Below are 23,076 nucleotides of genomic sequence, written 5' to 3'. Positions count from 1 at the left end.
CCATACTACCTCAGTAGACGAGTCCTCATCAAACGTCCTTTCTGCCACCGTAATACTGTCCTTGACTAACAATGCCACCTCTCCCCCTCTTTTACCACCTTTCCTGAGCTTACTGAAATATGTAAACCCCGGCACATGCAACAACCATTCCTGTCCCTGCTCTATCCAAGTCTCCGAAATGGCCACAACATCGAAGTCCCAGGTACCAACCAATGCCGCAAGTTCACCCACCTTATTCCGGATGCTCCTGGCATTGAAGAAGAAACACTTTAAACCACCTTCCTGCCTGCCGGTACACTCCTGCAACTTTTAAACCTTACTCATGACCTCACTACTCTCAACCTCCTGTATACTGGAGCTACAATTCAGTTTCCCAAGCCCCTGCTGTACTAGTTTAAACCCTCCCGAAGAGCATTAGCAAATTTCCCCCCCAGGATATTTGTACCCCACTGGTCCAGGTGTAGACCATCCCGTTTGTAGAGGTCCCACCGACCCCAGAATGAGCCCCAATTATCCAGAAATCTGAAACCCTCCCTCCTGCACCATACCTGTAGCCACGTGTTCAACTCCTCTCTCTCCCTATTCCTCGTCTCGCTATCACGTGGCACGGGTAACAACCCAGAGATAATAACTCTGTTTGTCCTAGATCTAAGTTTCCACCCTAACTCCCTGAATTCCTGCCTTACATCCCTATCCCTTTTCCTACCTATGTCGTTGGTACCTATGCGGACCACGACTTGGGGCTGCTCCCCCTCTCCCTTAAGGATCCCGAAAACACGATCCGAGACATCATGCACCCTGGCACCTGGGAGGCAACACACCAACCGCGAGTCTCTCTCGTTCCCACAGAATCTCCTACCTATCCCCCTAACTATGGAGTCTCCAATGACAAATGCTCTACTCCTCTCCCCCCTTCCCTTCTGAGCAACAGGGACAGACTCCATGCCAGAGACCTGTACCCCATGGCTTACCCCTGGTAAGTACCCCCCCCCAACAGTATCCAAAGCGGTATACTTGTTACTAAGGGGAACGACCACAGGGGATCCCTGTACTGACTGCTTCCTCCCAGCCCCTCTCACCGTCACCCATCTATCTTTCTTCGGAGTAACTACATCCCTGAAGCTTCTATCTGTGACCACCTCTGCCTCCCGAATGATCCAAAGTTAATCCAGCTCCAGCTCCAGTTCCCTAACGCGGTTTCTGAGGAGCTGGAGATGGGTGCACTTCCCACAGATGAAATCAGCAGGGACACTGACGGCGTACCTCACATCAAACATTCTGCAGAAGGAACATTGCACTACCTTCCCTGCCATCCCCTCTAGATAAAAAAAGAAAAAAATGAAAGAGCTTACCTGTTATTCACTCCCCTTCTCAGCAAGCACTCACTCAGCAACCTCTGCGCCCCGCAAGATAACACCAGCCAATGAACTTATTGTTTTGCTGTGATGTCACTCCTGAATTGGTTTTTAATTTCAGCCTGCTGTCCAGAGGTGTCCCTCGCAGCTCCCGGTCTTTTCAAATCTCCGCGACTCTCAGCTCTCGCTCTTTTTAAATCTCTGCTCCGACTCTCAGCTCCTGCTCTTTTTAAATCTCCGCTCCGACTCACAGTCCCGCTCTTTTTAAATCTCCGCTCCGACTCGCAGCTCCTGCTCTTTTTAAATCTCCGTGACTCTCAGCTACCGCTCTTTTTAAATCTCTGCTCTGACTCGCAGCTCCCGCTCTTTTTAATCCTCCGCGACTCGCAGCTCCCGCTCTTTATAAATCTCTGCTCCGATCGCAGCTCCCTATCTTTTTAAATCTCTGCTCCGACTCGCAGCTCCTGCTCTTTTTAAATCTCCGCTCCGACTCGCAGCTCCTGCTCTTTTTAAATCTCCGCTCCGACTCGCAGCTCCTGCTCTTTTTAAATCTCCGCTCCGACTCTCAGCTCCCGCTCTTTTTAAATCTCCGCTCCGACTCGCAGCTCTTGCTCTTTTTAAATCGCCGCTCCCTCAGCTCCTGCTCTTTTTAAATCTCCGCTCCGACTCGCAGCTCCTGCTCTTTTTAAATCTCCGCTCCGACTCTCAGCTCCCGCTCTTTTTAAATCTCTGCTCCGACTCGCAGCTCTTGCTCTTTTTAAATCTCCGCTCTCTCAGCTCCTGCTCTTTTTAAATCTCCGCTCCAAATCGCATCTATGGCTCTTTTTAAATATCCGCTCCGACTCGCAGCTCCTGCTCTTTTTAAATCTCCGTGACTCTCAGCTCCCGCTCTTTTTAAATCTCCGCTCCGACTCGCAGCTCCCGCTCTTTTTAAATCTCGGCTCCAACTCGCAGCTCCTGCTCTTTTTAAATCTCCGCTACTCTCAGCTTCTGCTCTTTTTAAATCTCTGCTCCGATCGCAGCTCCCGCTCTTTTTAAATCTCCGCTCCGACTCGCAGCTCCCGCTCTTTTTAAATCTCCGCTCCGACTCGCAGCTCCTGCTCTTTTTAAATCTCCGTGACTCTCAGCTCCCGCTCTTTTTAAATCTCTGCTCCGACTCGCAGCTCCTGCTCTTTTTAAATCTCCGTGACTCTCAGCTCCCGCTCTTTTTAAATCTCCGGTCCGACTCACAGCTCCCGCTCTTTTTAAATCTCCGCTCCGACTCGCAGCTCCCGCTCTTTTTAAATCTCTGCTCCGACTCGCAGCTCTTGCTCTTTTTAAATCACTGCTCCGACTCACAGCTCTCTCTCTTTTTAAATCTCCGCTCCGACTCGCAGATCCTGCGCTTTTTAAATCTCCGCTCCGGCTCTCAGCTCCCGCTCTTTTTAAATCTCCGGTCCGACTCACAGCTCCCACTCTTTTTAAATCTCCGCTCCGACTCACAGCTCCCGCTCTTTTTAAATCTCCGCTCCGACTCGCAGCTCCCGCTCTTTTTAAATCTCCGCTCTGACTCGCAGCTCCTGCTCTTTTTAAATCTCCGCTCCGACTCGCAGCTCCCGCTCTTTTTAAATCTCCGCTCCGACTCGCAGCTCCTGCTCTTTTTAAATCTCCGCTCCGACTCGCAGCTCCTGCTCTTTTTAAATCTCCGCGACTCGCAGCTCCTGCTCTTTTTAAATCTCCGGTCCGACTCACAGCTCCCACTCTTTTTAAATCTCCGCTCCGACTCGCAGCTCACGCTCTTTTTAAATCTCTGCTCCGATCGCAGCTCCCGCTCTTTTTAAATCTCCGCTCCGACTCACAGCTCCCGCTCTTTTTAAATCTCTGCGACTCTCAGCTCCCGCTCTTTTTAAATCTCCGCTCCGACTCGCAGCTCACGCTCTTTTTAAATCTCCGGTCCGACTCACAGCTCCCGCTCTTTTTAAATCTCCGCTCCGACTCGCAGCTCACGCTCTTTTTAAATCTCTGCTCCGATCGCAGCTCCCGCTCTTTTTAAATCTCTGCTCTGACTCGCAGCTCCCGCTCTTTTTAATCCTCCGCGACTCGCAGCCCCCGCTCTTTATAAATCTCTGCTCCGATCGCAGCTCCCGCTCTTTTTAAATCTCTGCTCCGACTCGCAGCTCCTGCTCTTTTTAAATCTCCGCTCCGACTCGCAGCTCCCGCTCTTTTTAAATCCCCGCTCCGACTCGCAGCTCCTGCTCTTTTTAAATCTCCGCTCCGACTCTCAGCTCCCGCTCTTTTTAAATCTCCGCTCCGACTAGCAGCTCTTGATCTTTTTAAATCTCCGCTCTCTCAGCTCCTGCTCTTTTTAAATCTCCGCTCCGACTCGCAGGTCCCGCTCTTTTTAAATCTCCGCTCCGACTCGCAGCTCACGCTCTTTTTAAATCTCCGCGACTCGCAGCTCCTGCTCTTTTTAACTCTCCGCTCAGACTCTCAGCTCCCGCTCTTTTTAAATCTCCGCTGCGAATCGCATCTCCGGCTCTTTTTAAATATCCGCTCCGACTCGCAGCTCCTGCTCTTTTTAAATCTCCGCTCTGACTCTCAGCTCCCGCTCTTTTTAAATCTCCGCTCCGACTCGCTGCTCCTGCTCTTTTTAAACCAGCGCTCCGAATTGCAGCTCACGCTCTTTTTAAATCTCCGCGACTCTCAGCTCCTGCTCTTTTTAAATCTCCGCTCCGACTCACAGCTCACGCTCTTTTTAAATCTCCGCTCCGACTCGCAGCTCATGCTCTTTTTAAATCTCCGTTACGACTCGCAGCTCCTGCTCTTTTTAAAACTCCGCTCCGAATCGCAGCTCCCGCTCTTTTTAAATCTCCGCGACTCTCAGCTCTTGCTATTTTTAAATCTCCGCTCCGACTCACAGCTCACGCTCTTTTTAAATCTCCGCTCCGACTCGCAGCTCCTGCTCTTTTTAAATCTCCGCTACAACTTGCAGCTCCTGCTCTTTTTAAATCTCCGCTCCGACTCGCAGCTCCCGCTCTTTTTAAATCTCCGCTCCGACTCGCAGCTCCTGCTCTTTTTAAATCTCCGCTCCGATTCTCAGCTCCAGCTCTTTTTAAATCTCCGCTCCGACTCGCAGCTCTTGCTCTCTTTAAATCTCCGCTCTCTCAGCTCCTGCTCTTTTGAAATCTCCGCTCCGACTCGCAGCTCCCGCTCTTTTTAAATCTCCGCTCCGACTCGCAGCTCCCGCTCTTTATAAATCTCCGCTCCGAATCGCATCTCCCGTTCTTTTTAAATATCCGCTCTGACTCGCAGCTCCCGCTCTTTTTAAATCTCCGTGACTCTCAGCTCCCGCTCTTTTTAAATCTCCGCTCCGACTTGCAGCTCCTGCTCTTTTTAAATCTCCGCGACTCTCAGCTTCTGCTCTTTTTAAATCTCCGGTCCGACTCACAGCTCCCGCTCTTTTTAAATCTCTGCTCCGATCGCAGCTCCCGCTCTTTTTAAATCTCCGCTCCGACTCTCAGCTCCCGCTCTTTTTAAATCTCCGCTCCGACTCGCAGCTCCCGCTCTTTTTAAATCTCCGCTCCGACTCGCAGCTCCCGCTCTTTTTAAATCTCCGCGACTCTCAGTTCCCGCTCTTTTTAAATCTCTGCTCTGACTCGCAGCTCCTGCGCTTTTTAAATCTCTGCTCCGACTCTCATCTCCCGCTCTTTTTAAATCACTGCTCCGACTCGCAGCTCCCGCTCTTTTTAAATCTCGGCTCTGACTCTCAGCTCCTGCTCTTTTTAAATCTCCGCTCCGACTCTCAGCTCCCGCTCTTTTTAAATCTCCGCTCTGACTCTCAGCTCCCGCTCTTTTTAAATCTCTGCTCCGACTCGCAGCTCCCGCTCTTTTTAAACCCACGCGACTCTCAGCTCCCGCTCTTTATAAATCTCTGTCCGACTCGCAGCTCCCGCGCTTTTTAAATCTCCGCTCCGACTCACAGCTCCCACTCTTTTTAAATCTCCGCTCCGACTCGCAGCTCCTGCTCTTTTTAAATCTCCGCTCCGACTCGCAGCTCCCGCTCTTTTTAAATCTCTGCTCCGACTCGCAGCTCTTGCTCTTTTTAAATCACTGCTCCGACTCACAGCTCTCTCTCTTTTTAAATCTCCGCTCCGACTCGCAGATCCTGCGCTTTTTAAATCTCCGCTCCGGCTCTCAGCTCCCGCTCTTTTTAAATCTCCGGTCCGACTCACAGCTCCCACTCTTTTTAAATCTCCGCTCCGACTCACAGCTCCCGCTCTTTTTAAATCTCCGCTCCGACTCGCAGCTCCCGCTCTTTTTAAATCTCCGTTACGACTCGCAGCTCCTGCTCTTTTTAAAACTCCGCTCCGAATCGCAGCTCCCGCTCTTTTTAAATCTCCGCGACTCTCAGCTCTTGCTATTTTTAAATCTCCGCTCCGACTCACAGCTCACGCTCTTTTTAAATCTCCGCTCCGACTCGCAGCTCCTGCTCTTTTTAAATCTCCGCTACAACTTGCAGCTCCTGCTCTTTTTAAATCTCCGCTCCGACTCGCAGCTCCCGCTCTTTTTAAATCTCCGCTCCGACTCGCAGCTCCTGCTCTTTTTAATTCTCCGCTCCGATTCTCAGCTCCAGCTCTTTTTAAATCTCCGCTCCGACTCGCAGCTCTTGCTCTCTTTAAATCTCCGCTCTCTCAGCTCCTGCTCTTTTGAAATCTCCGCTCCGACTCGCAGCTCCCGCTCTTTTTAAATCTCCGCTCCGACTCGCAGCTCCCGCTCTTTATAAATCTCCGCTCCGAATCGCATCTCCCGTTCTTTTTAAATATCCGCTCTGACTCGCAGCTCCCGCTCTTTTTAAATCTCCGTGACTCTCAGCTCCCGCTCTTTTTAAATCTCCGCTCCGACTTGCAGCTCCTGCTCTTTTTAAATCTCCGCGACTCTCAGCTTCTGCTCTTTTTAAATCTCCGGTCCGACTCACAGCTCCCGCTCTTTTTAAATCTCTGCTCCGATCGCAGCTCCCGCTCTTTTTAAATCTCCGCTCCGACTCTCAGCTCCCGCTCTTTTTAAATCTCCGCTCCGACTCGCAGCTCCCGCTCTTTTTAAATCTCCGCTCCGACTCGCAGCTCCCGCTCTTTTTAAATCTCCGCGACTCTCAGTTCCCGCTCTTTTTAAATCTCTGCTCTGACTCGCAGCTCCTGCGCTTTTTAAATCTCTGCTCCGACTCTCATCTCCCGCTCTTTTTAAATCACTGCTCCGACTCGCAGCTCCCGCTCTTTTTAAATCTCGGCTCTGACTCTCAGCTCCTGCTCTTTTTAAATCTCCGCTCCGACTCTCAGCTCCCGCTCTTTTTAAATCTCCGCTCTGACTCTCAGCTCCCGCTCTTTTTAAATCTCTGCTCCGACTCGCAGCTCCCGCTCTTTTTAAACCCACGCGACTCTCAGCTCCCGCTCTTTATAAATCTCTGTCCGACTCGCAGCTCCCGCGCTTTTTAAATCTCCGCTCCGACTCACAGCTCCCACTCTTTTTAAATCTCCGCTCCGACTCGCAGCTCCTGCTCTTTTTAAATCTCCGCTCCGACTCGCAGCTCCCGCTCTTTTTAAATCTCTGCTCCGACTCGCAGCTCTTGCTCTTTTTAAATCACTGCTCCGACTCACAGCTCTCTCTCTTTTTAAATCTCCGCTCCGACTCGCAGATCCTGCGCTTTTTAAATCTCCGCTCCGGCTCTCAGCTCCCGCTCTTTTTAAATCTCCGGTCCGACTCACAGCTCCCACTCTTTTTAAATCTCCGCTCCGACTCACAGCTCCCGCTCTTTTTAAATCTCCGCTCCGACTCGCAGCTCCCGCTCTTTTTAAATCTCCGCTCTGACTCGCAGCTCCTGCTCTTTTTAAATCTCCGCTCCGACTCGCAGCTCCCGCTCTTTTTAAATCTCCGCTCCGACTCGCAGCTCCTGCTCTTTTTAAATCTCCGGTCCGACTCACAGCTCCCACTCTTTTTAAATCTCCGCTCCGACTCGCAGCTCCCGCTCTTTTTAAATCTCTGCTCCGATCGCAGCTCCCGCTCTTTTTAAATCTCCGCTCCGACTCGCAGCTCACGCTCTTTTTAAATCTCTGCTCCGATCGCAGCTCCCGCTCTTTTTAAATCTCCGGTCCGACTCACAGCTCCCGCTCTTTTTAAATCTCCGCTCCGACTCGCAGCTCACGCTCTTTTTAAATCTCTGCTCCGATCGCAGCTCCCGCTCTTTTTAAATCTCTGCTCTGACTCGCAGCTCCCGCTCTTTTTAATCCTCCGCGAATCGCAGCCCCCGCTCTTTATAAATCTCTGCTCCGATCGCAGCTCCCGCTCTTTTTAAATCTCCGCTCCGACTCGCAGCTCCCGCTCTTTTTAAATCCCCGCTCCGACTCGCAGCTCCTGCTCTTTTTAAATCTCCGCTCCGACTCTCAGCTCCCGCTCTTTTTAAATCTCCGCTCCGACTAGCAGCTCTTGATCTTTTTAAATCTCCGCTCTCTCAGCTCCTGCTCTTTTTAAATCTCCGCTCCGACTCGCAGGTCCCGCTCTTTTTAAATCTCCGCTCCGACTCGCAGCTCACGCTCTTTTTAAATCTCCGCGACTCGCAGCTCCTGCTCTTTTTAACTCTCCGCTCAGACTCTCAGCTCCCGCTCTTTTTAAATCTCCGCTCCGACTCGCTGCTCCTGCTCTTTTTAAACCAGCGCTCCGAATTGCAGCTCACGCTCTTTTTAAATCTCCGCGACTCTCAGCTCCTGCTCTTTTTAAATCTCCGCTCCGACTCACAGCTCACGCTCTTTTTAAATCTCCGCTCCGACTCGCAGCTCATGCTCTTTTTAAATCTCCGTTACGACTCGCAGCTCCTGCTCTTTTTAAAACTCCGCTCCGAATCGCAGCTCCCGCTCTTTTTAAATCTCCGCGACTCTCAGCTCTTGCTATTTTTAAATCTCCGCTCCGACTCACAGCTCACGCTCTTTTTAAATCTCCGCTCCGACTCGCAGCTCCTGCTCTTTTTAAATCTCCGCTACAACTTGCAGCTCCTGCTCTTTTTAAATCTCCGCTCCGACTCGCAGCTCCCGCTCTTTTTAAATCTCCGCTCCGACTCGCAGCTCCTGCTCTTTTTAAATCTCCGCTCCGATTCTCAGCTCCAGCTCTTTTTAAATCTCCGCTCCGACTCGCAGCTCTTGCTCTCTTTAAATCTCCGCTCTCTCAGCTCCTGCTCTTTTGAAATCTCCGCTCCGACTCGCAGCTCCCGCTCTTTTTAAATCTCCGCTCCGACTCGCAGCTCCCGCTCTTTTTAAATCTCCGCTCCGACTCGCAGCTCCCGCTCTTTTTAAATCTCCGCGACTCTCAGCTCCCTCTCTTTTTAAATCTCCGCTCCGACTCGCAGCTCCCTCTTTTTTTAAATCTCCGTGACTCTCAGCTCCCGCTCTTTTTAAATCTCCGCTCCGACTTGCAGCTCCTGCTCTTTTTAAATCTCCGCGACTCTCAGCTTCTGCTCTTTTTAAATCTCCGGTCCGACTCACAGCTCCCGCTCTTTTTAAATCTCTGCTCCGATCGCAGCTCCCGCTCTTTTTAAATCTCCGCTCCGACTCTCAGCTCCCGCTCTTTTTAAATCTCCGCTCCGACTCGCAGCTCCCGCTCTTTTTAAATCTCCGCTCCGACTCGCAGCTCCCGCTCTTTTTAAATCTCCGCGACTCTCAGCTCCCGCTCTTTTTAAATCTCTGCTCTGACTCGCAGCTCCTGCGCTTTTTAAATCTCTGCTCCGACTCTCATCTCCCGCTCTTTTTAAATCACTGCTCCGACTCGCAGCTCCCGCTCTTTTTAAATCTCGGCTCTGACTCTCAGCTCCTGCTCTTTTTAAATCTCCGCTCCGACTCTCAGCTCCCGCTCTTTTTAAATCTCCGCTCTGACTCTCAGCTCCCGCTCTTTTTAAATCTCTGCTCCGACTCGCAGCTCCCGCTCTTTTTAAACCCACGCGACTCTCAGCTCCCGCTCTTTTTAAATCTCTGTCCGACTCGCAGCTCCCGCGCTTTTTAAATCTCCGCTCCGACTCACAGCTCCCACTCTTTTTAAATCTCCGCTCCGACTCGCAGCTCCTGCTCTTTTTAAATCTCCGCTCCGACTCGCAGCTCCCGCTCTTTTTAAATCTCCGCTCCGAATCGCAGCTCCCGCTCTTTTTAAATTTCCGCGATTCTCAGCTCCTGCTCTTTTTAAATCTCCGCTCCGACTCGCAGCTCATGCTCTTTTTAAATCTCCGTTACGACTCGCAGCTCCTGCTCTTTTTAAAACTCCGCTCCGAATCGCAGCTCACGCTCTTTTTAAATCTCCGCGACTCTCAGCTCTTGCTATTTTTAAATCTCCGCTCCGACTCACAGCTCACGCTCTTTTTAAATCTCCGCTCCGACTCGCAGCTCCTGCTCTTTTTAAATCTCCGCTACAACTTGCAGCTCCTGCTCTTTTTAAATCTCCGCTCCGACTCGCAGCTCCCGCTCTTTTTAAATCTCCGCTCCGACTCGCAGCTCCCGCTCTTTTTAAATCTCCGCTCCGACTCGCAGCTCCTGCTCTTTTTAAATCTCCGCTCCGACTCTCAGCTCCAGCTCTTTTTAAATCTACGCTCCGACTCGCAGCTCTTGCTCTCTTTAAATCTCCGCTCTCTCAGCTCCTGCTCTTTTGAAATCTCCGCTCCGACTCGCAGCTCCCGCTCTTTTTAAATCTCCGCTCCGACTCGCAGCTCCCGCTCTTTTTAAGTCTCCGCTCCGAATCGCATCTCCCGTTCTTTTTAAATATCCGCTCTGACTCGCAGCTCCCGCTCTTTTTAAATCTCCGTGACTCTCAGCTCCCGCTCTTTTTAAATCTCCACTCCGACTTGCAGCTCCTGCTCTTTTTAAATCTCCGCGAATCTCAGCTTCTGCTCTTTTTAAATCTCCGGTCCGACTCACAGCTCCCGCTCTTTTTAAATCTCTGCTCCGATCGCAGCTCCCGCTCTTTTTAAATCTCCGCTCCGACACTCAGCTCCCGCTCTTTTTAAATCGCCGCTCCGACTCGCAGCTCCCGCTCTTTTTAAATCTCTGCTCCGACTCGCAGCTCCCGCTCTTTTTAAATCTCCGCGACTCTCAGCTCCCGCTCTTTTTAAATCTCTGCTCTGACTCGCAGCTCCTGCGCTTTTTAAATCTCCGCTCCGACTCTCATCTCCCTCTCTTTTTAAATCACTGCTCCGACTCGCAGCTCCCGCTCTTTTTAAATCTCTGCTCCGACTCGCAGCTCCCGCTCTTTTTAAATCTCCGCGACTCTCAGCTCCCGCTCTTTTTAAATCTCTGCTCTGACTCGCAGCTCCTGCGCTTTTTAAATCTCCGCTCCGACTCTCATCTCCCGCTCTTTTTAAATCACTGCTCCGACTCGCAGCTCCCGCTCTTTTTAAATCTCCGCTCCGACTCGCAGCTCCTGCTCTTTTTAAATCTCCGCTCCGACTCGCAGCTCCCGCTCTTTTTAAATCTCCGCTCCGAATCGCAGCTCCCGCTCTTTTTAAATTTCCGCGATTCTCAGCTCCTGCTCTTTTTAAATCTCCGCTCCGACTCGCAGCTCATGCTCTTTTTAAATCTCCGTTACGACTCGCAGCTCCTGCTCTTTTTAAAACTCCGCTCCGAATCGCAGCTCCCGCTCTTTTTAAATCTCCGCGACTCTCAGCTCTTGCTATTTTTAAATCTCCGCTCCGACTCACAGCTCACGCTCTTTTTAAATCTCCGCTCCGACTCGCAGCTCCTGCTCTTTTTAAACCTCCGCTACAACTTGCAGCTCCTGCTCTTTTTAAATCTCCGCTCCGACTCGCAGCTCCCGCTCTTTTTAAATCTCCGCTCCGACTCGCAGCTCCTGCTCTTTTTAAATCTCCGCTCCGACTCTCAGCTCCAGCTCTTTTTAAATCTCCGCTCCGACTCGCAGCTCTTGCTCTCTTTAAATCTCCGCTCTCTCAGCTCCTGCTCTTTTGAAATCTCCGCTCCGACTCGCAGCTCCCGCTCTTTTTAAATCTCCGCTCCGACTCGCAGCTCCCGCTCTTTTTAAATCTCCGCTCCGAATCGCATCTCCCGTTCTTTTTAAATATCCGCTCTGACTCGCAGCTCCCGCTCTTTTTAAATCTCCGTGACTCTCAGCTTCTGCTCTTTTTAAATCTCCGGTCCGACTCACAGCTCCCGCTCTTTTTAAATCTCTGCTCCGATCGCAGCTCCCGCTCTTTTTAAATCTCCGCTCCGACTCTCAGCTCCCGCTCTTTTTAAATCTCCGCTCCGACTTGCAGCTCCCGCTCTTTTTAAATCTCCGCTCCGACTCTCAGCTCCAGCTCTTTTTAAATCTCCGCGACTCTCAGCTCCCGCTCTTTTTAAATCTCTGCTCTGACTCGCAGCTCCTGCGCTTTTTAAATCTCCGCTCCGACTCTCATCTCCCGCTCTTTTTAAATCACTGCTCCGACTCTCAGCTCCCGCTCTTTTTAAATCTCCGCTCTGACTCTCAGCTCCCACTCTTTTTAAATCTCTGCTCCGACTCGCAGCTCCCGCTCTTTTTAAACCCACGCGACTCTCAGCTCCCGCTCTTTTTAAATCTCTGTCCGACTCGCAGCTCCCGCGCTTTTTAAATCTCCGCTCCGACTCACAGCACCCACTCTTTTTAAATCTCCGCTCCGACTCGCAGCTCCTGCTCTTTTTAAATCTCCGCTCCGACTCGCAGCTCCCGCTCTTTTTAAATCTCCGCTCCGAATCGCAGCTCCCGCTCTTTTTAAATTTCCGCGATTCTCACCTCCTGCTCTTTTTAAATCTCTGCTCCGACTCGCGGCTCCTGCTCTTTTTAAATCTCCGCCCGACTCGCACCACCTGCTCTTTTTAAATCTCCGCTACAACTTGCAGCTCCTGCTCTTTTTAAATCTCCGCTCCGACTCACAGCTCCCACTCATTTTAAATCTCCGCACCGACTCACAGCTCACGCTCTTTTTAAATCTCCTCTCCGACTCGCAGCTCCTTCTCTTTTTAAATCTCCGCTACAACTTGCAGCTCCTGCTCTTTTTAAATCTCCGCTCCGACTCGCAGCTCCTGCTCTTTTTAAATCTCCGCTACGACTCGCAGCTCCTGCTCTTTTTACATCTCCGCTATGACTCTCAGCTCCCACTCTTTTTAAATCTCCGCTCCAACTCGCAGCTCCCGCGCTTTTTAAATCTCCGCTCCGACTCACAGCTCCAGCTCTTTTTAAATCTCCGCGACTCTCAGCTCCCGCTCTTTTTTAATCTCCGCTCCGACTCTCAGCTCCCGCTCTTTTTAAACCTCCGCGACTCTCAGCTCCGGCTCTTTTTAAATCTCCGCTCCGACTCGCGGCTCCTGCTCTTTTTAAATCTCCGCTCCGACTCACTGCTCCCGCTCTTTTTAAATCTCCGCTCCGACTCTCAGCTCCTGCACTTTTGAAATCTCCACTCCGACTCGCAGCGCCCGCTCTTTTTAAGTCCCCGCGACTCTCAGCTCCCGCTCTTTTTAAATCTCCGCTCCGACTCTCAGCTCCTGCTCTTTTTAAATCTCCGCTCCGACTCGCAGCTCCCGCTCTTTTTAAATCTCCGCGACTCTCAGCTCCCTCTCTTTTTAAATCTCCGCTCCGACTCTCAGCTCCCGCTCTTTTTAAATCTCCGCGACTCTCAGCTCCCTCTCTTTCTTAAATTTCCGCTCCGACTCGCAGCTCCTGCTCTTTTTAAATCTCCGCTGCTCTCAGCTCCCTCTCTTTTTAAATCTCCGCTCCGACACGCAGCTCCTGCTCTTTTTAAATCACCGCTCCGACTCGCAGCTCCTGCTCTTTTTAAATCTCCGCGATTCTCAGCTCCCTCTCTTTTTAAATCTCCGCTCCGACTCGCAGCTCCTGCTCTTTTTAATTCGCCGCACCGACTCGCAGCTCCCGCTCTTTTTAAATCTCCGCGACTCTCAGCTCCCTCTCTTTTTAAATCTCCGCTCCGACTCGCAGCTCCTGCTCTTTTTAAATCTCCGCAACTCTCAGCTCCCTCTCTTTTTAAATCTCAGCTCCGATTCGCAGCTCCTGCTCTTTTTAAATCTCCGCTCCGACTCGCAGCTCCCTCTCTTTTTAAATCACCGCGACTCTCAGCTCCCTCTCTTTTTAAATCTCCGCTCCGACTCGCAGCTCCTGCTCTTTTTAAATCTCCGCTCCGACTCGCAGCTCCCGCTCTTTTTAAATCTCCGCGACTCTCAGCTCCCTCTCTTTTTAAATCTCCGCTCCGACTCGCAGCTCCCTCTTTTTTTAAATCTCCGCGACTCTCAGCTCCCTCTCTTTTTAAATCTCCGCTCCGACTCGCAGCTCCTGCTCTTTTTAAGTCTCCGCTCCGACTCGCAGCTCCCGCTCTTTTTAAATCTCCGCGACTCTCAGCTCCGTCTCTTTTTAAATCTCCGCTCCGACTCGCAGCTCCTGCTCTTTTTAAGTCTCCGCTCCGACTCGCAGCTCCCTCTCTTTTTAAATCTCCGCTCCGACTCGCAGCTCCCTCTCTTTTTAAATATCTGCTCCGACTCTCAGCTCCCGCGCTTTTTAAATCTCCGCTCCGACTCGCAGCTCCTGCTCTTTTTAATTCTCCGCTCCGACTCTCAGCTCCCGCTCTTTTTGAATCTCTGCTCCGATTCGCAGCTCCCGCTCTTTTTAAATCTTTACAGTGGGTAACTTCTGAATTCTGATGCTTGACTTAAAGACGCATGTCCATTAATGATCCATGGATCCAAAATCATAACGGCAAAATGAAAGAAATGAGAGAAATGGGAGCAAACAATAATAATAATCGCTTATTGTCACAAGTAGGCTTCAATGAAGTTACTGTGAAAAGCCCCTTGTCGCCACATTCCGGCGCCTGTTCCAGAGAGTTGAGCACAAACATCGGGCTGCTGGTTTGGCCCTCTTTTGCAAGAGTCGAGAAGTCGAGGCCCCCTTCAGCAGTCTCAGGCACAAATAAAACATGCCCAACACGAACTGGACGAACAACACCTCGTCTTCTGATTGGCCTTTTGCATTCACTAACTTCATACCGTGTACTTTTCCCCTCCATCTTGTCCCTTCCCCCTCCCCCCCGCCTCTTGCGTTGTTTGACATTATTCGGTTCCCCAGGCTGGTCCCAACACAACCCCACCCTTTCCCCACACGGCCACTATCCCTTATTGTCCTCCTATTAACACATTCTGCTATCCTACCTTTGCCACCATTAAAACTGTTCAGTCCTTAGTGGCACCATTAACATTCCTTTGTCTCATGGCCATAATCTCTCCTTAACTCTGACCTATCACTGATGTTCCATTCTGCCCTACCTTCCTCCCCAAGTATATAATTAATCACATTTCAATCCCTCTTCAGCTCTGCAGAAGCATCAGAGGGACTCAAAGCATTAACTCTTGTTTCTCTCTCCACAGACGCTGCCAGGCCTGCTGAGTTTATCCGGCATTTTCTGATTATTTTTTTTGCCAATAAAACGTCCCATTTCAGCGAGGAGTGGGAAAGTTCTCTTGGTTGATATTCCTTCCCCCCCCCCACCGGTAAGCCCATAAATAGTTCGACCCAACGTTCAACCGTTGGTGTGGGATCTTGCTCTGCAAAAGGTTGGCTGTTGCGTTTTGCCTCGGAGAAAGCGATAGCAGAAGAAACGGTTGTTCGGTGCCTTGAGGCACGTGCGGATGTGAGGGGGTGCTGTATGAGTGAAAGTTCTTTCTGTACTGAGGTGGTTTTGGGCGCTTATGAAATAATAATAATGTTAGCACAGTGTGGGATAAACAGATTAACCACCCCCTCTGACACTTGAGCAGCCAGGCTCGGACCCCACTCCACCTCGTGCGACATTACGTGCCCCCGGGATTTTTTTCATAATCAGAGAGACAGATTTCCCACGAGGGAACCTTCCGGACAGTGTGCAGGAGTGCCTCATTCAGCCAGCGTCTGTTCCCAACGTCAGGGCACCCACTCAACCCAGTTTCTTGGTGTGGCCCCGCGGAATTCCACACTGCATGTTGGCAGCGAGGTTGAACTAATCCCGCAGGATCATTGCGCTACATGGTGCACTCCAGCAACTCACTCAAAGCTCCTTCGAAAGCGCCTTCCAAACCCACGACCTCTACCATCTAGAAGTCAAGGGCAGCAGACACCTGGGAACCCCACCAGCTCTCAGTTCTCCTCCAAGTCACTCAACTCCCCGACTTGGAAATATATCGGCCGTTTCTTCACTGTCGCTGGGTCAAAATCCTGGAACTCCCTCCCTAAGAGCACAGTGGGTGTACCTACATGGATCGCAGTGGTTAAAGAAGGTGGCTCACCCTCTCGGGGGCAATTAGGGATGGGCAATAGATGCCAATGGCTGCCCCCCCCCCCCCAACCCAGTGAACCCCTGCGATACGTACATCAAGATGCTGCAGTGTGAAGATCACGGGCTCGGTGAGGAAGACCCGGCTCGACTCCTTGTTGATGGAAGCGGCAATGATCTGAGAGTTGACGACGATGGAGGTGCTCTGGCTACTGGGGTCCGTGCCCATCTTCACTGTGGCATTCTCCGTCGACAGAAACTGCCCCAGGTTGTTGTACAGGATCAGCACCACCTTCACAACCCCTGCAGGAAACAATAGCGTGCGTCAGGGATGCATTGAGCCTGGGCTGGTTGAGTGCAACCTGTTTGAGCTTCATGAACTGTCTCTAAATCTCTTCCTTACCCAATGAGTTCTTGACTGTGCTTCCTTACCCAATGAGTTCTTGACTGTGCCCGCCCATGTACAGTGGTACCCAATGGATGTAAACGTCCTTTACCCAAGTTTCCACAAGAGAGTTCCTGGGGCTCCGGACCCTCTGACTGAAAAGTAATTCTCCTCAACAAGCCTGTCCTTCCATTTCTCTTGCTAAATGGGTGGGTTGTCTTCGATGGGAAGGTTGGAGAGGTTGGGTTTGTATCCACCGGGGTTTAGAAGAGTAAGAGGCAACTTGATCGAAGCATTTAACATCCTGAGGGGATTATTGACAGGGTTGGTGTGGCGAGAATGGTCCCTTTTGTGGAAGAATCTAGATCGGGGGGGGGGGGGGGGGGGGGGGGGAGGGGGGTCACTGTTTAAACAATAAGGGGTGGTCCATTTGAGATGGAGTTGAGGAGAATTATTTTTCTCTCAGAAGTTCCTCTGAGTCCCGGGGACTCTCTTCCTAAAAAGGCAGTGGGAATGGAGCCTTTGAGACAGGGCCTAGATAGATTCTTGATCAACGAGGGGGTGAAAGGTTGGGACTGTTTCTGTGCTGAATATCCCACATAATCCAACGTAATTCTAGCTGCTAGATCCTAGCTGACCCATGCCAAAGTCCCATCTATCTGCCTTTGCACCTTTTCCCTTGATACCCTAACTCTCCCTTGTCTTGACAGCTGCAATTGCACCCCCCCCCCCCCACTCCTGGCAGATCCTGGCACTATCTGTTGCCGGGCCCAAGCGTTGCCATGACTATTGATGGCTGGAGCCAACTTTGTTGCTGTGCCCTGGTTACCCCCTGTGGCCAGGACCCGGGCCTGCCCACTGGGGATGCCTGTTGCTGGGGTGGCCTATTGCTGTGACCAGCGGCCCCACGTCGCGGTTGATGCTCTGCACGTGTGTAGCAAGGATATCCGTGATGCCACATCGGAGGCCCCACCCCCCACAGGCCGCCCCCCCCCCCCCCGACTCTTCGCGCCGAGTTCCCGCCGACAGCGACCAGGGGTGAATGGCGGCGGGACTTTGCCGTATCCGTGCGGCCGCTCGGCTCATTCGGGCCGGAGAATCGGCGAGCCCCGCCGGTTGCAGCGGCCGGCGCCCCGTCAAAGGCGCCGGCGCAAGCGGCGCCGATTCTTCCGCACCTCGGGGAATCGCGAGCCGGCGTCGGGGGCGTCGTGCCGCGGTTGAGGCCGTTCTCTGGCCCGGCGCGGGGCTCGGAGAATCGCGCCCATCGGGTCCCACTCTGAGAAAAGGATTGAACATATACACAGCGGGACTGTGTATATAACTGAGGAATGCCTTCTGTCCGCCCAATGGTCCTCGCTCACCCAGCGCACCATGGAAGCAAGGGAGTCTGATTGATATGCTCACCATTCCGGCTGTTCTGTTTGATGGTATTCGGGGAGATCTGAATGAGGCTTTCTGTCAGGTAGCCATTTGGGAATGTCAACTCCTTAACCTGTTCCTCAGTGTTGAGCACGCAGACTTCAAACACTGTGAGGGAGAGAGCGAGAGAGAGAGAAATGCAGAAGGGATTAAGTGAGAGAGAGAAGGGAGGTGTAAGACAGGGTAAGAGAGGAAAGGAGGGAGGGAGGGAGGGAAGAGAAGCGGAGAGAGGGAGAGAGTTGAGGAGGGGGGGGGGGGTGAAGGGGCAGGGAGGGAGAGATGGCGGAAGAGAAGGAGAGCGGAGAGGACGGGGCAGGAGAGAAGGTGAGGCAACGAGAGAGAGCAAGTGAGGAGATGGGGAAAAAAAAGATATGGAGGGGAGGGGAAGAGGAGAAGGCGAAAGGGGGAGCGGGTAAGAAGGGGGAATGCAGGGAGGAGAGTTGGAGTGAGGGAAGGAGACAGGAGAAAGCAAGGAGAGGAGGAAGATAAAATTGGAAACACAATAACGGGGCATGAAAGAGTGAAAGAGCGAGGAGACAGGACAAGTTGAGAGATGTGAGAACAGTAGGAAGGACAATAGTTCCACAACAGAAAATAAAGAGGGAGAAAGAGTGAGAGCCATAAACAACAGAAGGAGGACAGGGAGAGAAGCAAGAACAGAAATAAATGAAGTAATAAGAGACAGACAAATAAAAACCCCAAGAGACACAGAGGGCAATACAAAAGTAAGCAGAGCCAGGTAGAGACAGATAGTGTCCGATAGAAAGAGAAAGGTGACAAGAGAGGTGGAAAGAGAAAAGTGTTTGTCGTTAACACTGATTTTATATCCATTGGACACAGAACCATGTTTCTTGGTTCCAGTGTCTCTGCACAGATGGAAATTCAAGTTTGAATCAGCCTTCAGATCTGAATTATACCAACAGATGGTGGCAGCAGATTAGTCAGAAAACAGGATGGATGAGTTGTGCAAAGTGGGTCTGTTATGAGAAGAGGCAAATACTCTACAGATGGTGGGACAGGCAGTGAGTGAGGTACACAGAGGGACACTGGACTGGTGATGTACACAGTGGGACACTGGGCTGGTGATGTACACAGAGGGACACTGGGTGGTGATGTACACAGAGCGACACTGGGCTGGTGATGTACACAGAGGGACACTGGGCTGGTGATGTTCACAGAGCGACACTGGGCTGGTGATGTACACAGAGGGACACTGGGCTGGTGATGTACACAGAGGTACACTGGGCTGGTGATGTACACAGAGGTACACTGGGTGGTGATGTACACAGAGCGACACTGGGCTGGTGATGTACACAGAGCGACACTGGGCTGGTGATGTACACAGAGCGACACTGGGCTGGTGATGTTCACAGAGCGACACTGGGCTGGTGATGTACACAGAGGGACACTGGGCTGGTGATGTACACAGAGGGACACTGGGCTGGTGATGTTCACAGAGCGACACTGGGCTGGTGATGTACACAGAGGGACACTGGACTGGTGATGAACACAGAGGGACACAGGGCTGGTGATGTACACAGAGGGACACTGGGCTGGTGATGTACACAGAGGGACACTGGGCTGGTGATGTACACAGAGGGACACTGGACTGGTGATGTACACAGAGGGACACTGGGCTGGTGATGTACACAGAGGGACACTGGGCTGGTGATGTACACAGAGGGACACTGGGTGGTGATGTACACAGAGGGACACTGGGCTGGTGATGTACACAGAGGGACACTGGACTGGTAATGTACACAGAGGGACACTGGACTGGTGATGTACACAGAGGGACACTGGACTAGTGATGTACACTGAGGGACACTGGACTGGTGATGTACACAGAGGGACACTGGGCTGGTGATGAACACAGAGGGACACTGGGCTGGTGATGAACACAGAGGGACACTGGGCTGGTGATGTACACAGAGGGACACTGGACTGGTGATGAACACAGAGGGACACTGGGCTGGTGATGTACACAGAGGGACACTGGACTGGTGATGTACACAGAGGGACACTGGGTGGTGATGTACACAGAGGGACACTGGGTGGTGATGTACACAGAGGGACACTGGGTGGTGATGTACACAGAGGGACACTGGACTGGTGATGTACACAGAGGGGCACTGGGCTGGTGATGTACACAGAGGGACACTGGACTGGTGATGAACACAGAGGGACACTGGACTGGTGATGTACACAGAGGGACACTGGACTGGTGATGTACACAGAGGGACACTGGGCTGGTGATGTACACAGAGGGACACTGGACTGGTGATGTACACAGAGGGACACTGGGTGGTGATGTACACAGAGGGACACTGGACTGGTGATGTACACAGAGGGACACTGGGCTGGTGATGTACACAGAGGGACACTGGACTGGTGATGTACACAGAGGGACACTGGGTGGTGATGTACACAGAGGGACACTGGACTGGTGATGAACACAGAGGGACACTGGGCTGGTGATGTACACAGAGGGACACTGGACTGGTGATGTACACAGAGGGACACTGGGTGGTGATGTACACAGAGGGACACTGGACTGGTGATGTACACAGAGGGACACTGGGCTGGAGATGTACACAGAGGGACACTGGACTGGTGATGTACACAGAGGGACACTGGACTGGTGATGTACACAGAGGGGCACTGGGCTGGTGATGTCCACAGAAAGACACTGGACTGGTGATGTACACAGAGGATCACTGGGCTGGTGATGTACACAGAGGGACACTGGGTGGTGATGTACACAGAGGAACACTGGACTGGTGATGTACACAGAGGGACACTGGACTGGTGATGAAAACAGAGGGGCACTGGGCTGGTGATGTACACAGAGGGACACTGGACTGGTGATGTACACAGTGGGACACTGGACTGGTGATGTACACAGAGGGACACTGGACTGGTGATGTACACAGAGGGGCACTGGGCTGGTGATGTACACAGTGGGACACTGGACTGGTGATGTACACAGTGGGACACTGGACAGGTGATGTACACAGAGGGACACTGGGCTGGTGATGTACACAGAGGGACACTGGACGGGTGATGAACACAGAGTGACACTGGACTGGTGATATACACAGAGGGACACTGGACTGGTGATGTACACAGAGGGGTACTGGGCTGGTGATGTACACAGAGGGACACTGGACTGGTGATGTACACAGAGGGACACTGGACTGGTGATGCACACAGAGGGACACTGGACTGGTGATGTACACAGAGGGACACTGGACTGGTGATGTACACAGAGGGACACTGGACTGGTGATGTACACAGAGGGACACTGGGTGGTGATGTACACATAGGGACACTGGGCTGGTGATGTACACAGAGAGACACTGGACTGGTGATGTACACAGAGGGACACTGGGTGGTGATGTACACCGAGGGACACTGGACTGGTGATGAACACAGAGCGACACTGGACTGGTGATGCACACAGAGGGACACTGGACTGGTGATGTACACAGAGGGACACTGGACTGGTGATGTACACAGAGGGACACTGGACTGGTGATGTACACAGAGGGACACTGGACTGGTGATGTACACAGAGGGACACTGGGCTGGTGATGTACACAGAGGGACACTGGGCTGGTGATGTACACAGAGCGACACTGGACTGGTGATGTACACAGAGGGACACTGGGCTGGTGATGTACACAGTGGGACACTGGGTGGTGATGAACACAGAGGGACACTGGGCTGGTGATGTACACAGGACACTGGACTGGTGATGTACACAGAGGGACATTGGACTGGTGATGTACACAGAGGGACACTGGGCTGGTGATATACACAGAGGGACACTGGGCTGGTGATGTACACAGAGGGACACTGGGCTGGTGATGTACACAGAGGGACACTGGGCTGGTGATGTACACAGAGGGACTCTGGACTGGTGATGTACACAGAGGGAAACTGGGTGGTGATGTACACAGAGGGACACTGGGTGGTGATGTACACAGAGGGACACTGGGTGGCGATGTACACAGAGGGACACTGGGCTGGTGATGTACACAGAGCGACACTGGGCTGGTGATGTACACAGAGCGACACTGGGCTGGTGATGTACACAGAGGGACACTGGGCTGGTGATGTACACAGAGGGACACTGGGTGGTGATGTACACAGAGGGACACTGGGTGGTGATGTACACAGAGGGACACTGGACTGGTGATGTACACAGGGGGACACTGGGTGGTGATGAACACAGAGGGACACTGGGCTGTTGATGTACACAGAGGGACACTGTGCTGGTGATGTACACAGAGGGACACTGGGTGGTGATGTACACCGAGGGACACTGGGTGGTGATGTACACAGAGGGACACTGGACTGGTGATGTACACAGAGGGACACTGGGCTGGTGATGTACACAGAGGGGCACTGGGTGGTGATGTACACAGAGGGACACTGGGTGGTGATGTACACAGAGGAACACTGGGTGGTGATGTACACAGAGGGACACTGGGTGGTGATGTACACAGAGGGACACTGGGTGCTGATGTACACAGAGGGACACTGGGTGGTGATGTACACAGAGGGTCACTGGGTGGTGATGTACACAGAGGGACACTGGGTGGTGATGTACACAGAGGGACACAGGGTGGTGATGTACACAGGGATACTGGGCTGGTGATGTACACAGAGTGACACTAGGTGGTGATGTACACAGAGGGACACTGGGCTGGTGATGTACACAGAGGGACACTGGGCTGTTGATGTACACAGAGGGACACTGTGCTGGTGATGTACACAGAGGGACACTGGGTGGTGATGTACACCGAGGGACACTGGGTGGTGATGTACACAGAGGAACACTGGACTGGTGATGTACACAGAGGGACACTGGACTGGTGATGTACACAGAGGGACACTGGACTGGTGATGTACACAGAGGGACACTAGGCTGGTGATGTACACAGAGGGACACTGGACTGGTGATGTACACAGAGGGACACTGGGTGGAGATGTACACAGAGGGACACTGGGTGGTGATGTACACAGAGGGACACTGGGCCGTTGATGTACACAGAGGGACACTGGGCTGGTGATGTACACAGAGGGACACTGGGTGGTGATGTACACAGAGGGACACTGGGTGGTGATGTACACAGAGGGACACTGGGCTGGTGATGTACACAGAGGGACACTGGGTGGTGATGTACACAGAGGGACACTGGGCTGTTGATGTACACAGAGGGACACTGTGCTGGTCATGTACACAGAGGGACACTGGGTGGTGATGTACACCGAGGGACACTGGGTGGTGATGTACACAGAGGGACACTGGACTGGTGATGTACACAGAGGGACACTGGGCTGGTGATGTACACAGAGGGACACTGGGCTGGTGATATACACAGAGGGACACTGGGTGGTGATGTACACAGAGGGACACTGGGCTGGTGATGTACACAGAGGGACACTGGGTGGTGATGTACACAGAGGGACACTGGGCTGTTGATGTACACAGAGGGACACTGTGCTGTTGATGTACACAGAGGGACACTGTGCTGGTCATGTACACAGAGGGACACTGGGTGGTGATGTACACAGAGGGACACTGGACTGGTGATGTACACAGAGGGACACTGTGCTGGTGATGT

General features: G+C 52.1%; 1 protein-coding gene across 6 annotated transcripts in view; it reads right to left on the bottom strand.

The window, feature by feature from the left end:
- LOC140403323 (adhesion G protein-coupled receptor L1-like) overlaps positions 1-23,076 on the bottom strand; it is a 1,433,961-nt gene that overhangs the window by 96,981 nt on the left and 1,313,904 nt on the right. For all 6 annotated transcript variants that reach the window (XM_072491182.1, XM_072491186.1, XM_072491185.1 and 3 more), the window contains 2 exons: positions 17,429-17,551; positions 15,737-15,942 (listed from right to left, as the gene is read on the bottom strand). In XM_072491182.1, the coding sequence (XP_072347283.1) occupies positions 15,737-15,942; positions 17,429-17,551 (329 nt within the window). The remainder of the gene's footprint in view (positions 1-15,736; positions 15,943-17,428; positions 17,552-23,076) is intronic.

Source organism: Scyliorhinus torazame, chromosome 27, assembly GCF_047496885.1.
Source record: "Scyliorhinus torazame isolate Kashiwa2021f chromosome 27, sScyTor2.1, whole genome shotgun sequence".
Taxonomy (NCBI): Eukaryota; Metazoa; Chordata; class Chondrichthyes; order Carcharhiniformes; family Scyliorhinidae; genus Scyliorhinus; species Scyliorhinus torazame.
This window is presented reverse-complemented; position numbering and strand designations above follow the sequence as displayed.